The following is a 16920-nucleotide window of genomic DNA, read 5'->3' on the forward strand; positions in this document are numbered from 1 at the left end:
AACAATGGAAATGCCAATGGAAATGCAAGGCCAACACAGTGCAGACAATTAGTCTTATAGTACATATTTAATGTATTATTGTGCTACTATAGTGTTCAGTAACATTAGTACCTAAGAGGGTAATAGACTCGCCCACAAACCAATAAGATTGTAAAATGGATAGTATCATAATGCAGCTTGCCCTTGCATGGCATTATACAACCCCAAATCAGAAAAAAATGTTGCGACAGTTTGAATGTATAAAAATTTTTTCTTACATTAACTTTGAATTTTATTCCATTGCAGACAGTATAAACCAAAAATATTTCATGTTTCATTCCTGCATTTCAGATCTTCAATACATTCCAAAAAAGATGGGACAATAAAGCATTTACCTTTTTGTAATGTTGCCATTCCTTTTCACTGCACCTACGTTTTGGCACTGAGGATACCTAGCGTTAAAGTGTTTCAGATGTTATTTTGTCCCATCTTGTTGCTAATAACAATCTGGATGGTCCTTTTTGTCTTTCGTCTGAAGCACACAGCGTACTTATTTGTCTGACCACAGTACATGCTTTCACTGTGTGATGGTCCATCTCAGATGCCTCCAAGCCCAGAGAACTCGGCACTGCTGCTGGACATGGTTAACATAAGGCTTCTTTTTTGCACAGTAAAGTTTTAAGTGGCATTTGTGAATGTAACTCTTTATTGTTGTGCTTGACAAAGGTTTGCCAAAGTAATTCCTTGTCAATGCAGTTATATCAGCTGTTGTTGAAAAACAGTTTTTGAAGCAGTGCTGTTCAGCCAAGCCTTGCGCCTATGCGCAAATCCCTTCCACTCTTTCTTTGAGGTACACTGTTTTTAAACATTTCAATAATTTTCTCATGCATTTTTCCTCAAACTTGAGATTCTCTTCCCATCTTTGCTTCTCAAAGACTCAGTCTTTCATGGATCCTGCATTTGTTTCAAATTATAATTACAAACACATTTTTTTAACCTTATTACACGTCTTAAATTGCCTAACTTTTTTGGAATGTCTTGCAGGCCTGAAATGCAGGAATGTAAGTATATTAAGAAATGAAATAAAGTTCACCAGACTAATCATGAAATATCTCAGGTTCATCCTGTCTGCAATGAAATAAAAGTCAAAGTAAATGTAAGGAAAACTGTGTTTTTATTTTATTTGCATTTTCCACATTGTCCCAACTTTTTCTGATTTGGGGTTGTAAATTTCATTCTGACATGTTTTGGAATTCAAAGACACACATAGCCAAAAGCTTTTGCAATCATGAATTTGTGTTGGGTATATTCACACCAACACGAGAAGGACCGTAGGCAGAAAGTGCATTTACCATTTCCCCCAAAATAGTAGGATTAGCTGGTCAAAGAGGATCAGTAGAAGATCAAAGTTGAAATTATGCAAATTATGAACAGCCATTTATAGTACACTGATGCTGGCTTAAAAGTGTTACAATTATTTGAAAACTAAATTGTAGGGCTAAATATACATAAAGTTCTTACTTCTATTGCAATTTGTAAATAATGTAAGCCAATCAAATCAAAGTTTTGACCAATAATTATTTTCATCCAAACAGTTTACCTAAAAACTTCCTGAACCCCTGATACATTCCAGATAATGTTTCATTTAAATTGGTACAATGTTTTTTTAATGAATGGTATGTCACATTCTTATAGTGACATAACATTTTATGTCAGGTGTTAAAATGACTACCAATGCTTTTAATAGCAGGTTCTTTATAATGCTGCCATAATTTCATAATCTTTTACGAGAAATGATGTAAAGGGAAACGACGTAATCTTATGAGGGCAATTTCAACTCTTCTTTGTTATGTATTATGGCAGTTGTCAATCGGTATCATCTGTGTATTTTATCAGAAAACTGCTAACCAAAGTACACTAAGCGCAATTAGCATGTGATGTGTCGTGTTAAGACAGCTATTGCAGAGATAACCACTAATGTACCACTATAGTATATTATAGGACATAAAATGTCATAAAAACTGTTTATGACATGAATATGTCAGTCCTAATATTTTTTTCATTTTCATCAACTGCTTTATCCTGATCAGAGTTCCACTGTAAAACATCTGGCCAATCCATCGCAGGGCTTCAGTCACCAAAGACATAGCCAGTTAAATTAGCTGGCAGATAGCACTGTTGAGATTCGAACCCTGGATCCCATCAGTGGTGGCTGATGTAATAGATTATTGCAGCACTGTGTACCTACCAGTTTATGATTAAAAGGTAAAGTGTTAACAGTAACAAATTTCACATTTTGCAATTAAACATTTTTAAGCAAGCAAATAAGAAAAGCATTTATACAAAAAAGCTTCTCCTGATTTGTGTCTAATGTAACATTTAATGTAACGTCTTGTGCTACAGTGAATAGATTTGTTTTTAAATGTATATATACATACATACATATACATATACACAGATCAGCCATAACATTAAAACCACCTCCTTGTTTCTACACTCACTGTCCTTTTTATCAGCTCCACTTACCATATAGAAGCACTCTGTAGTTCTACAATTACTGACTAAAGTCCATCTGTTTCTCTGCATGCTTTGTTAGCCCCCTTTCATCCTGTTCTTCAATGGTCAGGACTCTCCCAGGACCACTACAGAGCAGATATTATTTGGGTGGTGGATCATTCTCAGCACTGCAGTGACACTGACATGGTGGTGGTGTGTTAGTGTGTGTTGTGCTGGTATGAGTGGATAAGACACAGCAGCGCTGATGGAGTTTTTAAACACCTCACTGTCTCTGCTGGACTGAGAATAGTCCACCAAACCAAAAATACATCCAGCCAACAGTGCCCAGTGGGCAACGTCCTGTGACCACTGATGAAGGTCTAGAAGATGACCAACTCAAACAGCAGCAATAGATGAACGATCGTCTCTGACTTTACATCTACAAGGTGGATCAACTAGGTAGGAGTGTCTAATAGAAAGGACAGTAAGTAGACACGGTATTTAAAAACTCCAGCAGTGCTGCTGTGTCTGATCCACTCATACCAGCACAAAACACACTAACACACCACCACCATGTCATTGTCACTGCAGGGGCTGAGAATGATCCAACACCCAAATAATACCTGCTCTGTGGTTGTCCTGTGGGGGTTCTGACCATTGATGAAAGGGAGCTAACAAAGTATACAGATGAACAGATGGACTACAGTCAGTAATTGTAGAACTACAAAAGCCTCCTATATAGAAACAAGGAGGTGGTTTTAATACTATGGCTGATCGGTATATATATATATATATATATAAAGCAAGTAGGGTGCAGTACAGCACCGGAGTCCTAGAAAAGTGGGTTCAATCCTTGCATTGGGTGAGCAATTAGGTATTTTCTGCATGTGTCCACATACCTTCCAAAAACATGCAAAAGAAGATTTCAAGGTTTAAGCAAGTAAATATGGGTGATTGTGTGAGAAAAAATGTCAGTGATTCCACACAGACACTCACTAACTTGTGATCCCTGACTGCGAGGGTGAATGCATTTCTGTGGCACCACTGAGAAATCACTAATTTTGTAGTCCCAACCCTGTGCCTCTTTTGCCATGGTGGAAAATATAAACTTAATTTATGAAAAATTATTTTTATCCATCACATTTCATGAAAAACCAGACCTGAGAGATAAACATAGATGAATCATGGGTAACTGCAGAATTAAAGGCAAACCACACCTCAAACAGAAACATTCAGCACACACCTAAACACAGCTACGCTCAGTAAAAAAATTGCCATTTGGACAAGAACACACATTTTACAAAAAAAAAAAGACTAAAGAAATTTAAACAATATATATAAATAGTGGAAACGTACCACCTTTTTTCTAAATAAAATTACCACGTTTTAACATTAAAATCTGCATGCTGTTTTAGAATGATATATTGTCAAACAGTTAATTGCTGTATTTTGCATAAAATGTTTGTTTTTTTTGTAGCCACCAGAAAATTCCTGTTTTTATGTATAGCGTAAAATGTTGGTGAGCACTGAAAGGGGCAAAGCCAGGCAGAGTCCATAGAAGAAACAAAACATGGTTATATATGTAAACTTCCCTTTACTGAGAGAGATTCAGAAAGAGGCTGAATGATAGCAAGACATTAGCTGCCAGAAGGGACGGGGGATGTACCAAAGCCTTACCTCTGCATAGTAAACAATACAATTGCATCCCGTTCCATTTTTAACAAAACCAGGGAGACCAGAAGCAAAGCCAGTAAACGTCTGGAATGAGAGCAGGAGCATAAGTCAGTAAAAGAGGACAAAAAGTACAAGGGTCACGCCCAAAAAACGGGGACTGTAAGGGGACAAGAAAGAATAAGTGGAAGGCCTTGGGCAAGCATCATGCGAGGGGCTCTTTGGTGCAGAGCCACTCTAGGACCGTTCACTCTAGAGAGACCCGTTTTTAATAAACTCATGCCTCAGTTTCACCCACTTACCAGCAATAAAATCCTGAAGTGGGTTTGGCGTGTTCAGTAAAGCTAACCACTTGAAGCTGCACAATATACATGCATGCAAATGCAAATACAGGTATGCTATTTTTCCTGCACCGCCATCCACTGTCTGGATTCTTATTTGCTCTCACATCATTGTTTGTTTCAGAATGTGAGTGTGGCTGAGCGTTTAATATGTCTATCTGTTAGGCACAGCTAAGGCCACTCATGGTGATAACGCTTGCCGTTTTTCTTCCTCTCCTTCTGCAGGTGCTCCAGCTCTGCTTCGTACACCATCTCCTGCATCAGGTACTTCTCCCTACGCATACGTTCACACAGGTCTTTAGGCATGTCTGGGATCAGATGAGCGATGAAGGTTTTAATTCCAAACACAAGGTGCTGGGGACAGGAAGAACAGTGTGTTAGCATAACACCACTATAACTAAAGGTTATACACATTTGCTATGACCTAGGAAACATTACTGATGTAAAATCCTCATGCAGTATCATAGAATGTCCACTTCTTCAACAGCTTTAGTTTTTAGAATTTCATCTACATCTCTGGAAGTTACAATGTGAAAGTGAGACAGTAGGTAGCTAGCAATAGACTATTCTATAATATAATGATTTATATTTATTAACACCTTCATCCTCCATTAAGAAGTCTGAAGACCCAAACAGAAGACGGCACTTATTAATAATTTTTTAATTTATTTCATTTTATGTTTTACCGCCACTTTATCATGGTTAAGGTCATGGTGGGTATGGTTTCCCTGGAATCACTAGGTGTTATGAAGTAACAAACCCCAAACAGTATGCCAATCCATCACGAGGCCTCCGCCATCCTCCCAAGCCGCCCCCCAGACATAGCCTATCATGTCTGTATGTAGACGCCCAACAGCCTAAAAGCAACAATTGGGATTCAATACTAGTGGTAGTGAGCTAGTGTTATTTACTGCTGCACCACCGGAGTGCCCTTGCTACTACTACTACTACTACTTCTACTACTAATACTAATAATAATAATATTAGCTAAGATCAAAGTATGTAAGTACACTGGTACGTTGAAACTCAACGTCAACTTGTTCTGGGAGTGGCGAGAAGTTTAAAAGGCGTTGCCTTTTAAGGCATTTTTTTTCCCATAAGGATGCATGGTAAACCTGTTAATGCATTCCATATTTCAGGCTTATGTAAAATAATGGGATTGTTTTTGATACATATACACCGAAAATAACACAAATATAATATACGTAGAAAACACTGAAATACATTTGAAAACAGTTAAAAATCAATAAAAAATACAATTAAGAATTTATGAGCAGTAATAATTAAGAGAGGTTTAGTGTTTCCATGTCCTTCTTTTAATACATTGTTACGTTAAGCTTTTTTTAATGAGCGTTTTAGTGTTTTAGACTCTCTTGGAAAGCTGATTCTTACAATTTCTCAGCACCTCGAGCTGTAACACAAGTTTAAAAGTGAAACAGGAGGAAAATCCAGCTAAACACAGATACATGTGGACATTTTCAGAGTGAATTTGACGGTTATCCACACAAATGCAGATTTGTCTCATAGTGACTTCGATGATGTCTTCCAGGACAGCTCCAGTCAAGCGCTGAACAAAGCGGTGGTCGCACACACATCGAGTTTCAAGTTTCAAGATTAGGGGATGTCAAGTTACAAGATACCAATGTATGTTTTATTTTCATTAGCGTGAAAGAATCTTCAACTTAAAAAAAGCTGTAAATACCCTATGTCTAAAAGGCGTAGCCATTCTAAATGCCTATTATCTTAAGATTTAAGACCTATGGTAATAAGGGTTGACATATTTACCCTGTTGATTCTTTCACTTGTAACTGTTAGCATTTCTTACGTCCTCCTATGCAGTTCAGCTTGTGATTTTCCGAGTATTAAGTAAATCACAAAAAACTTTCTGTTGTTATGTTTATGCCATGTAAATCTGCAATTTGCATTTCAGGTCTCCTGACCTAATGGTAAAGAACCAGTGATATGAAGACTTAGGGAAAAAAACTCATGACAGCTGGTACTAACACACATAATGAGAAGCGCTCTTTTATTTCCTCACCTCGAAGACGATGATGAAGGCCAGTCTGGCAGCTAGTACATGCCAGAACTGTAAGGTGAACTCATAGGGCTGTGAACTCCATGGTGGAGCTCTGTAGTCCCGGTACCTGTAGAGGAAAACAGAAAGTTCAGATCATTCACACACAAATATACTAACATTTTAATAACCATTAAAATAATCAAGCACATAAACCATTACTTTCATATTTGTACCTGCAGTATCTTGTCTCATACTGACTTCCATTCTTTAGCTCACCCATGTCAAACACAGACAGGCTGCTGTTCATATATCCTCGTAGGCATCTGTCCTCACACAGACATACATGAGTAAACACATGAACACACTGCTAGTTTTATGCTTAGGCATGTTAACACTGCTTACACTCTGTCCTGTTTTATATTGCTAGTGACCTGTATTTCTATAACAATTATAAAAAATGACTAATCTGGTATGCTTACTTTTCATGCTTGTAGCCCTTGTCCACACAAGGTCCATATTTGAAGGCATACACAAATCGAGGAATGTAGTCAGAGGTGATGGCAATGACAAAGGCATTTGTTATAACAGCCACCACCCCTATGCCCTCCAGAATACCATGCCAAATACCTGGGCATATCAAAAAGATAAAAAATACACTGTGAAGTCTATAACAGACACAAATAGATCAAACTTGAAAAAAAGTATTTTCTCCCCAGATTATACCACACCCAAACAAAAAACACTCTAGCACACCAGAGCTGACATTTTGAACTCGTCAGTTCGAAACTCAGCTCTGCCATCTGGCTGGGTTGGCTACATAAACAACGATTGGCTGTTGTTCATACAGGGTGGGAGCCAGATAGGGACCTCATAACTGATGCAGTTACGACCTCTGCTGGCTGGTTGATGGTGCCTGCACAAAGTTGAGGAATACTGCATCGACCAGGGTGTGGCTCTCCGTACACAAATCTGATCCGCATATGAACTTGCCTCGTGCAGGTGAAAAGATGCAGTCGACTACTGCACACGTGTCAGAAGGGGCGTGTCTTAGTCTCGCTCTCCTCAATCAGAAGTGGAGATCAGAATCAGTAGAGAGGAAGCGTAATGCTATCGGGTAATTGAATACAACTAGATTGGGAGGAAAATTGGGAAAAATGCAAAAAATAAATAAATAAATAGAGAATATGTTTTTAAAAGAAATGTTGTTGGCTTTATTAAGATCACTGAGACAAGTACCAATTAAAGTTACAGCAGAAATAAAAATAAAGAAGTAGAAACAAAAAAATTATTTGAAAGAAATGTAGTCAATAAGGAAAAAAAAAATGGTTTCATTCTTTAGTTTCACACACAGGCTAAAGAAGGCGTTGAAAGTCTAACTTGGTCTAACAAAGTATTTATATATATACAGTGTATCACAAAAGTGAGTACACCCCTCACATTTCTGCAGATATTTAAGTATATCTTTTCATGGGACAACACTGACAAAATGACACTTTGACACAATGAAAAGTAGTCTGTGTGCAGCTTATATAACAGTGTAAATTTATTCTTCCCTCAAAATAACTCAATATACAGCCATTAATGTCTAAACCACCGGCAACAACAGTGAGTACACCCCTAAGAGACTACACCCCTAAATGTCCAAATTGAGCACTGCTTGTCATTTTCCCTCCAAAATGTCATGTGATTTGTTAGTGTTACTAGCTCTCAGGTGTGCATATGGGAGCAGGTAGGGCTGGGCGATATATCGAGTTTTAAAGATATATCGATATATTTTCATACGCGATATAAGATAAGACAATATCGCGTATATCGATATACAGTAGATGTTGCGTTCTATTTAGATCCGACAGTTCGTCGTTCCCTTCTCCCAGTTTGTCTCTGCACATGTTCACTTGCCCCGCCTCTCTCCCTCACTGAACACAACTCGCCCCTCCCCCACCACGTGAGTCGCCCGCAGGGCATGTTCTAAACAGCTCTAGTGACTATAGAGCTCCGTCTAAAAATTATATTTTCGTTGTTGATCTCTTTGAATCAATAACACTTGCATTGATGTAGTTTTGAAAATGACAATACTGAATATAACATTTCAAGAACAAAACTGTTTGATGTTTATATGAGCTTTGATCTGGTCTGGGTGCAGAGTTTTATATCGGGCGCAGAACGCTGAGACGAGCGAGCGAGCGCAGCTACTATGGGGAGTGAGATGCGGGTTTTACCCGGAAAAAATAATAATGAAAAAACACACAAGTAAAGCAAAAGAGAACTTAATATTTTAACAATGATTGGGAGGAAAAGTGTGTTTCATTCGGGGGACGACGACAGAGAGCGGCACAATGTGGAGAGAGGCTTCAGTACTACGTGTCACAGAAACGTCCATTTAAATCGTATCTTTTAAAAAATCTTACTTAACTGATCATTTGTATAAACATGGGACAGTACATGATTTGTTCTAAAACAAAAGTAGTGATCAGTACAAACGGGATCAGTACAAACGGGACATTATTTGAAGATGGGACTGTTAATGATTTCCTAAAAAAATGCTACAGAAGTCATAATTTATAAAAAATAAATAAATAAAATTTTGTGATTTTGATCAAAATGCTACAAATATGCTCATTCATACAAAACTGTCAGGAACAATATTTACAAAAATATCAGAGATGTGATCACTCTGACTTTCAGAAATAAATAATGTTACATGTTTAAATATGTGTGTTTCCTGCCATGGTACATCATTGTTAATAATTATTGCAAGAAATAATTAACATGTGATCAGACAGTCTCTTCACATATATGAATATTTATTATTAGTATTATTAATCATAATATTATCATTAAAGGTAAACCATGCAACCTTATGTTATTCAGGAAGTTTGTATCCTACAAGTAGCCCTTTGGCTTACTCAGTACCCTTAAAGTAGCCCTCTGTTTCAAAAAGGTTGGTGACCCCTGATTTAATATATGCCAATAGTTTATTTTTGAGGAATTTCTCTACAGCTTTGTCTCAGAAGTGTCTTTTTGTTATTACTGTATGGGATGAAAAAATATCGAGATGTATATCGTATATCGCCATTCAGCTAAAAAATATCGAGATATTATTTTTGCTCCATATCGCCCAGCCCTAGGAGCAGGTGTGTTCAATTTAGTAGTACAGCTCTCACACTCTCTCATACTGGTCACTGAAAGTTCCAACATGGCACCTCATGGCAAAGAACTCTCTGAGGATCTTAAAAGACGAATTGTTGCGCTACATGAAGATGGCCAAGGCTACAAGAAGATTGCCAACACCCTGAAACTGAGCTTCAGCACAGTGGCCAAGATCATCCAGCGTTTTAAAAGAGCAGGGTCCACTCAGAACAAACCTCGCGTTGGTCGTCCAAAGAAGCTGAGTGCACGTGCTCAGCGTCACATCCAACTGCTGTCTTTGAAAGATAGGCGCAGGAGTGCTGTCAGCATTGCTGCAGAGATTGAAAAGGTGGGGGGACAGCCTGTCAGTGCTCAGACCATACGCCGCACACTACATCAAATTGGTCTGCATGGCTGTCACCCCAGAAGGAAGCCTCTTCTGAAGTCTCTACACAAGAAAGCCCGCAAACAGTTTGCTGAAGACATGTCAACAAAGGACACTTTGGATTACTGGAACCATGTCCTATGGTCTGATGAGACCAAGATTAATTTGTTTGGTTCAGATGGTCTCAAGCATGTGTGGCAGCAATCAGGTGAGGAGTACAAAGATAAGTGTGTCATGCCTACAGTCAAGCAAGGTGGTGGGAATGCCATGGTCTGGGGCTGCATGAGTGCAGCAGGTGTTGGGGAGTTACATTTAATTGAGGGACACATGAACTCCAATATGTACTGTGAAATACTGAGCAGAGCATGATCCCCTCCCTCCGGAAACTGGGTCGCAGGGCAGTGTTCCAGCATGATAATGACCCCAAACACACCTCTAAGACGACCACTGCTTTATTGAAGAGGCTGAGGGTAAAGGTAATGGACTGGCCAAGCATGTCTCCAGACCTAAACCCAATAGAACATCTTTGGGGCATCCTCAAGCGGAAGGTGGAAGAGCGCAAAGTCTCGAATATCCGCCAGCTCCGTGATGTCGTCATGGAGGAGTGGAAAAGCATTCCAGTGGCAACCTGTGAAGCTCTGGTAAACTCCATGCCCAGGAGAGTTAAGGCAGTTCTGGGAAATAATGGTGGCCACACAAAATATTGACACTTCAGGAACTTTCACTAAGGGGTGTACTCACTTTTGTTGCCGGTGGTTTAGACATTAATGGCTGTATATTGAGTTATTTTAAGGGAAGAATAAATTTACACTGTTATATAAGCTGCACACAAACTACTTTTCATTGTGTCAAAGTGTCATTTTGTCAGTGTTGTCCCATGAAAAGATATACTTAAATATCTGCAGAAATGTGAGGGGTGTACTCACTTTTGAGATACACTGTATATATATATATACTGTATATACAGTATATACTGTATATATATATATACATATACATACATATATATATATATATATATATATATATATATATATACTGTATATATGTATATATACAGTGTATCACAAAAGTGAGTACACCCCTCACATTTCTGCAAATATTTCATTATATCTTTTCATGGGACAACACTATAGACATGAAACTTGGACATAACTTAGAGTAGTCAGTGTACAACTTGTATAGCAGTGTAGATTTACTGTCTTCTGAAAATAACTCAACACACAGCCATTAATGTCTAAATAGCTGGCAACATAAGTGAGTACACCCCACAGTGAACATGTCCAAATTGTGCCCAAATATGTCGTTGTCCCTCCCTGGTGTCATGTGTCATGGTCCCAGGTGTAAATGGGGAGCAGGGCTGTTAAATTTGGTGTTTTGGGTACAATTCTCTGATACTGGCCACTGGATATTCAACATGGCACCTCATGGCAAAGAACTCTCTGAGGATGTGAGAAATAGAATTGTTGCTCTCCACAAAGATGGCCTGGGCTATAAGAAAATTGCTAACACCCTAAAACTGAGCTACAGCATGGTGGCCAAGGTCATACAGCGGTTTTCCAGGACAGGTTCCACTCGGAACAGGCTTCGCCAGGGTCGACCAAAGAAGTTGAGTCCACGTGTTCGGCGTCATATCCAGAGGTTGGCTTTAAAAAATAGACACATGAGTGCTGCCAGCATTGCGGCAGAGGTTGAAGACGTGGGAGGTCAGCCTGTCAGTGCTCAGACCATACGCCGCACACTGCATCAACTCGGTCTGCATGGTCGTCATCCCAGAAGGAAGCTGACGCACAAGAAAGCCCGCAAACAGTTTGCTGAAGACAAGCAGTCCAAGAACATGGATTACTGGAATGCCCTGTGGTCTGACGAGACCAAGATAAACTTGTTTGGCTCAGATGGTGTCCAGCATGTGTGGCAGTGCCCTGGTGAGAAGTACCAAGACAACTGTATCTTGCCTACAGTCAAGCATGGTGGTGGTAGCATCATGGTCTTGGGCTGCATGAGTGTTGCTGGCACTGGGGAGCTGCAGTTCATTGAGGGAAACATGAATTCCAACATGTACTGTGACTTTCTGAAACAGAGCATGATCCCCTCCCTTCGAAAACTTGGCCTCATGGCAGTTTTCCAACAGGATAACGACCCCAAACACAACCTCCAAGATGACAACTGCCTTGCTGAGGAAGCTGAAGGTAAAGGTGATGGACTAAACCCAATTGAGCACCTGTGGCGCATTTTCAAGTGGAAGGTGGAGCAGTTCAAGGTGTCTAACATCCACCAGCTCCGTGATGTCATCATGGAGGAGTGGAAGAGGATTCCAGTAGCAACCTGTGCAGCTCTGGTGAATTCCATGCCCAGGAGGGTTAAGGCAGTGATAATAATGGTGGTCACACAAAATATTGACACTTTGGGCACAATTTGGACATGTTCACTGTGGGGTGTACTCACTTATGTTGCCAGCCATTTAGACATTAATGACTGTGTGTTGAGTTATTTTAAGAAGACCAAAAATCTACACTGCTATACAAGTTGTACACTGACTACTCTAAGTTATATCCAAGTTTTATTTCTATAGTGTTGTCCCATGAAAAGATATAATAAAATATTTGCAGAAATGTGAGGGGTGTACTCACTTTTGTGATACACTGTACATATATATATACTTAAGGCCTTTTTTAAATTAGTGGGTCCATCTATTTCAGCTTTCCCTCACTGCAAACAGGTGCATAAAATCAACCATACACTCAAAAAGAATGCAAAAAAAATTGTTTTACGAGATGGTTCACAAGCCTAACATCCCTGAAAAGCAGCTATTGGGTGGGATGGTGTGAACTACATTGGACAGTGGAAATGCATTTGTCTAAGTAATAAATCATGCTTCACCATCTGGAAGTCTGGCAGACAAATCTAGTTTATTAGATCCTAAAGCAACAAGAAAATGCTACTGGTTGCTATATTGTCAGAGCATTATGGTATGTTTTTAAATGATTGTTTGGTTTGTAATTATGGTACTGTTTACACTAATTTACACATGATTGATTCTAGCAGTAATATGCACCGATTAGCCATAACATTAAAACCACCTCCTTGTTTCTACACTCACTATCCATTTTATCAGCTCCACTTACCATATAGAAGCACTTTGTAGTTCTACAATTACTGACTGTAGTCCATCGGTTTCTCTGCATGCTTTGTGAGCCCCCTTTTATGCTGTTCTTCAATGGTCAGGACCCCCACAGGACCACCACAAAGTAGATATTATTTGGGTGGTGAGTCATTCTCAGCACTGCAGTGACACTGACATGGTGGTGTGTTAGTGTGTGTTGTCCTGGTATAAGTGGATAAGACACAGCAGCACTGATGAAGTTTTTAAACACCTCACTGTCACTGCTGGATTGAGAATGGGGCAGCGTCCTGTGAGCACTGATGAAGGTCTTGGAAGATGACCAACTCAAACAGCAGCAATAGATGAGGGATTGTCTTTGACTTTACATCAACAAGGTGGACCAACTAGGTAGGAGTGTCTAATAGAGTGGACAGTGAGTGGACACAGTATTTTAAAAATCCAGCAGTGCTGCTGTGTCCACTCATACCAGCACAACACACACTAACACACCACCACCATGTCAGTGTCACTGCAGTGCTGAGAATCATCCACCACCTAAATAATACCTGCTCTGTAGTGGTCCAGTGGGGGTCCTGATCATTGAAGAACAGGGTGAAAGCAGGCTAAAACAGTATGTAGAGAAACAGATGGACTACAGTTAGTAATTGTAGAACTACAAAGTGCTTCTATATGGTAAGTGGAGCTGATAAAATGGACAGTGAGTGTAGAAACAAGGTTTTAATGTTATGGCTGATCAGTGTACAGGTCCTTCTCAAAAAATTAGCATATTGTGATAAAGTTCATTATTTTCCATAATGTAATGATAAAAATTAAACTTTCATATATTTTAGATTCATTGCACACCAACTGAAATATTTCAGGTCTTTTATTGTTTTAATACTGATGATTTTGGCATACAGCTCATGAAAACCCAAAATTCCTATCTCAAAAAATTAGCATATCATGAAAAGGTTCTCTAAACAAGCTATTAACCTAATCATCTGAATCAACGAATTAACTCTAAACACCTGCAAAAGATTCCTGAGGCTTTTAAAAACTCCCAGCCTGGTTCATTACTCAAAACTGCAATCATGGGTAAGACTGCCGACCTGACTGCTGTCCAGAAGGCCATCATTGACACCCTCAAGCAAGAGGGTAAGACACAGAAAGAAATTTCTGAACGAATAGGCTGTTCCCAGAGTGCTGTATCAAGGCACCTCAGTGGGAAGTCTGTGGGAAGGAAAAAGTGTGGCAGAAAACGCTGCACAACGAGAAGAGGTGACCGGACCCTGAGGAAGATTGTGGAGAAGGGCCGATTCCAGACCTTGGGGGACCTGCGGAAGCAGTGGACTGAGTCTGGAGTAGAAACATCCAGAGCCACCGTGCACAGGCGTGTGCAGGAAATGGGCTACAGGTGCCGCATTCCCCAGGTCAAGCCACTTTTGAACCAGAAACAGCAGCAGAAGCGCCTGACCTGGGCTACAGAGAAGCAGCACTGGACTGTTGCTCAGTGGTCCAAAGTACTGTTTTCGGAAATCAAGGTGCCAGAGTCTGGAGGAAGACTGGGGAGAAGGAAATGCCAAAATGCCTGAAGTCCAGTGTCAAGTACCCACAGTCAGTGATGGTCTGGGGTGCCATGTCAGCTGCTGGTGTTGGTCCACTGTGTTTTATCAAGGGCAGGGTCAATGCAGATTTTGGAGCACTTCATGCTTCCATCTGCTGAAAAGCTTTATGGAGATGATGATTTCATTTTTCAGCACGACCTGGCACCTGCTCACAGTGCCAAAACCACTGGTGAATGGTTTACTGACCATGGTATTACTGTGCTCAATTGGCCTGCCAACTCTCCTGACCTGAACCCCATAGAGAATCTGTGGGATATTGTGAAGAGAAAGTTGAGAGACACAAGACCCAACACTCTGGATGAGCTTAAGGCCGCTATCGAAGCATCCTGGGCCTCCATAACACCTCAGCAGTGCCACAGGCTGATTGCCTCCATGCCACGCCGCATTGAAGCAGTCATTTCTGCAAAAGGATTCCCGACCAAGTATTGAGTGCATAACTGAACATAATTATTTGAAGGTTGACTTTTTTTGTATTAAAAACACTTTTCTTTTATTGGTCGGATGAAATATGCTAATTTTTTGAGATAGGAATTTTGGGTTTTCATGAGCTGTATGCCAAAATCATCAGTATTAAAACAATAAAAGACCTGAAATATTTCAGTTGGTGTGCAATGAATCTAAAATATATGAAAGTTTAATTTTTATCATTACAATTTGGAAAATAATGAACTTTATCACAATATGCTAATTTTTTGAGAAGGACCTGTATATGTTCAAGTTCATGGATATGCAAAATGCTGTATATGCAAATGTATGTCAATATGCCCTGCCACTAATGGTTGGAAGGGGGTAGGTGGCGCAGATGACTGTTTGTGGCAGTCTCTTTAATCTGATGATTTGCAACTCTGCAACTGGGGGAGTCCAGGAATAGAATGCAATGGAATGGCTCTATTTGTCATATATACTGTACATATACAGGTGTACAGTACAACTCATAGTCTTTGCATATCCAAGCTTGTTTGGAAGCCTGGTCAGAGCACAGGGTTAGCCATTGTACGCTGCCCCTGGAGCAGACAGGTTTAAGGGCCTTGCTCAAGGGCCCAACAGTGGCCTTTTAAAGACTGTTCTTGTTGGGCCTTTGCTTTCTTGCTAATTGGCCTTGCATTTGCACAATGTTGCAAACTGGTATCTTTTGGTTCTGTCGGCTCAAGAATACAATATTTTCATTGCTGCAGGCCAGTTTCACCTGGAAACAGAAGGCACAAGGCAGCAATACTTTTAACATGCACAAATCCCCAAGCCCCCCCCCCTCCTCCTAAGACAGCCAATCATGCAGTCTAACCGCCCTGGACAGGCGAGCTGCCACCAGAGGCAGTGTGACAGCACCTTTTTGAGCAAAGCCCCACAGACAAATCCACACTGGACTGCTTTTTCACCATCATGTTTCTCTGCATCCAGCCTGGCTTTGTCTGTGGAGTTGTTTTCATTCAAAAAATTCTATAAATGACACGTAACTCTTTTAATTTCTGTCAGAGTTTTTAATTCTGTAGGCAGAATTGTGACTGCTGGGCTAAACACACTAACCAATATCTGTAGCTCTGGCTGGCATTGGTCTCCTCCACTGTGTCACAAATTTGTATGCATCCAGTCTGATCTCAATAATGTTGTTAAGCAGAGCAAGCAGAGGAGCAAGAGGAAATGCGGCCACGAAGATGGTGGTGAAACCAAACTGGAGGACTACACAGAGAAGACATTATTTATAACAGATTTGCTTAGTTATGATTTAATAATATGTACCAGCAGCATTCACATTAACATCGTAATACATTACATATAAAAACAGGATACAGGACATTTCTAATGTGTAACTACACCTGCTAATAGATTACTTATGGATCCGGCTGGTTTAATCAGTAGGCATCAAAAGACTGTATTCCTCAGCAGTACTCACCCATCTCTAGGTACTCATCAACCAGGCCGTGGGCATTCATGGGCTGCAGATTCCAGTCTTTGTCCCACTGAGGCAGCTGTTCTTTACGTTCTACATTGTTCTGTTCTCCCACTCGCCTCATTTTCCGCCGAGACCACCAGTTCTGTAGCAGCCTAAACACAGTAACAAAGTATGTTTACACATAATTATTCATTCATTCATTGTCTGTTTTACCCCCGCTTTATTCTATCCAATCCTAGCTGCCTTGAAAGGTAGGAAACACCCTGGATAGGTCGCCAGTCCA

The 16920-nt window shown here is 40.0% G+C and overlaps 1 protein-coding gene across 1 annotated transcript in view; it reads right to left on the reverse strand.

Annotated features, from left to right (window-relative positions):
* Positions 1–4649: 4649 nt before the first annotated feature.
* The window catches only part of ano3 (anoctamin 3), an 81017-nt gene continuing 68746 nt past the window's right edge, over positions 4650–16920 (reverse strand). Inside the window, exons 21-26 of the mRNA XM_063001910.1 lie at positions 16638–16789; positions 16271–16423; positions 6984–7131; positions 6738–6827; positions 6526–6631; positions 4650–4841 (exon numbers count right to left, since the gene is read on the reverse strand). Of these exons, the coding sequence (XP_062857980.1) occupies positions 4659–4841; positions 6526–6631; positions 6738–6827; positions 6984–7131; positions 16271–16423; positions 16638–16789 (832 nt within the window). The 3' untranslated portion in view covers positions 4650–4658. The remainder of the gene's footprint in view (positions 4842–6525; positions 6632–6737; positions 6828–6983; positions 7132–16270; positions 16424–16637; positions 16790–16920) is intronic.

Source organism: Trichomycterus rosablanca, chromosome 1, assembly GCF_030014385.1.
Source record: "Trichomycterus rosablanca isolate fTriRos1 chromosome 1, fTriRos1.hap1, whole genome shotgun sequence".
NCBI classification, from domain to species: Eukaryota; Metazoa; Chordata; class Actinopteri; order Siluriformes; family Trichomycteridae; genus Trichomycterus; species Trichomycterus rosablanca.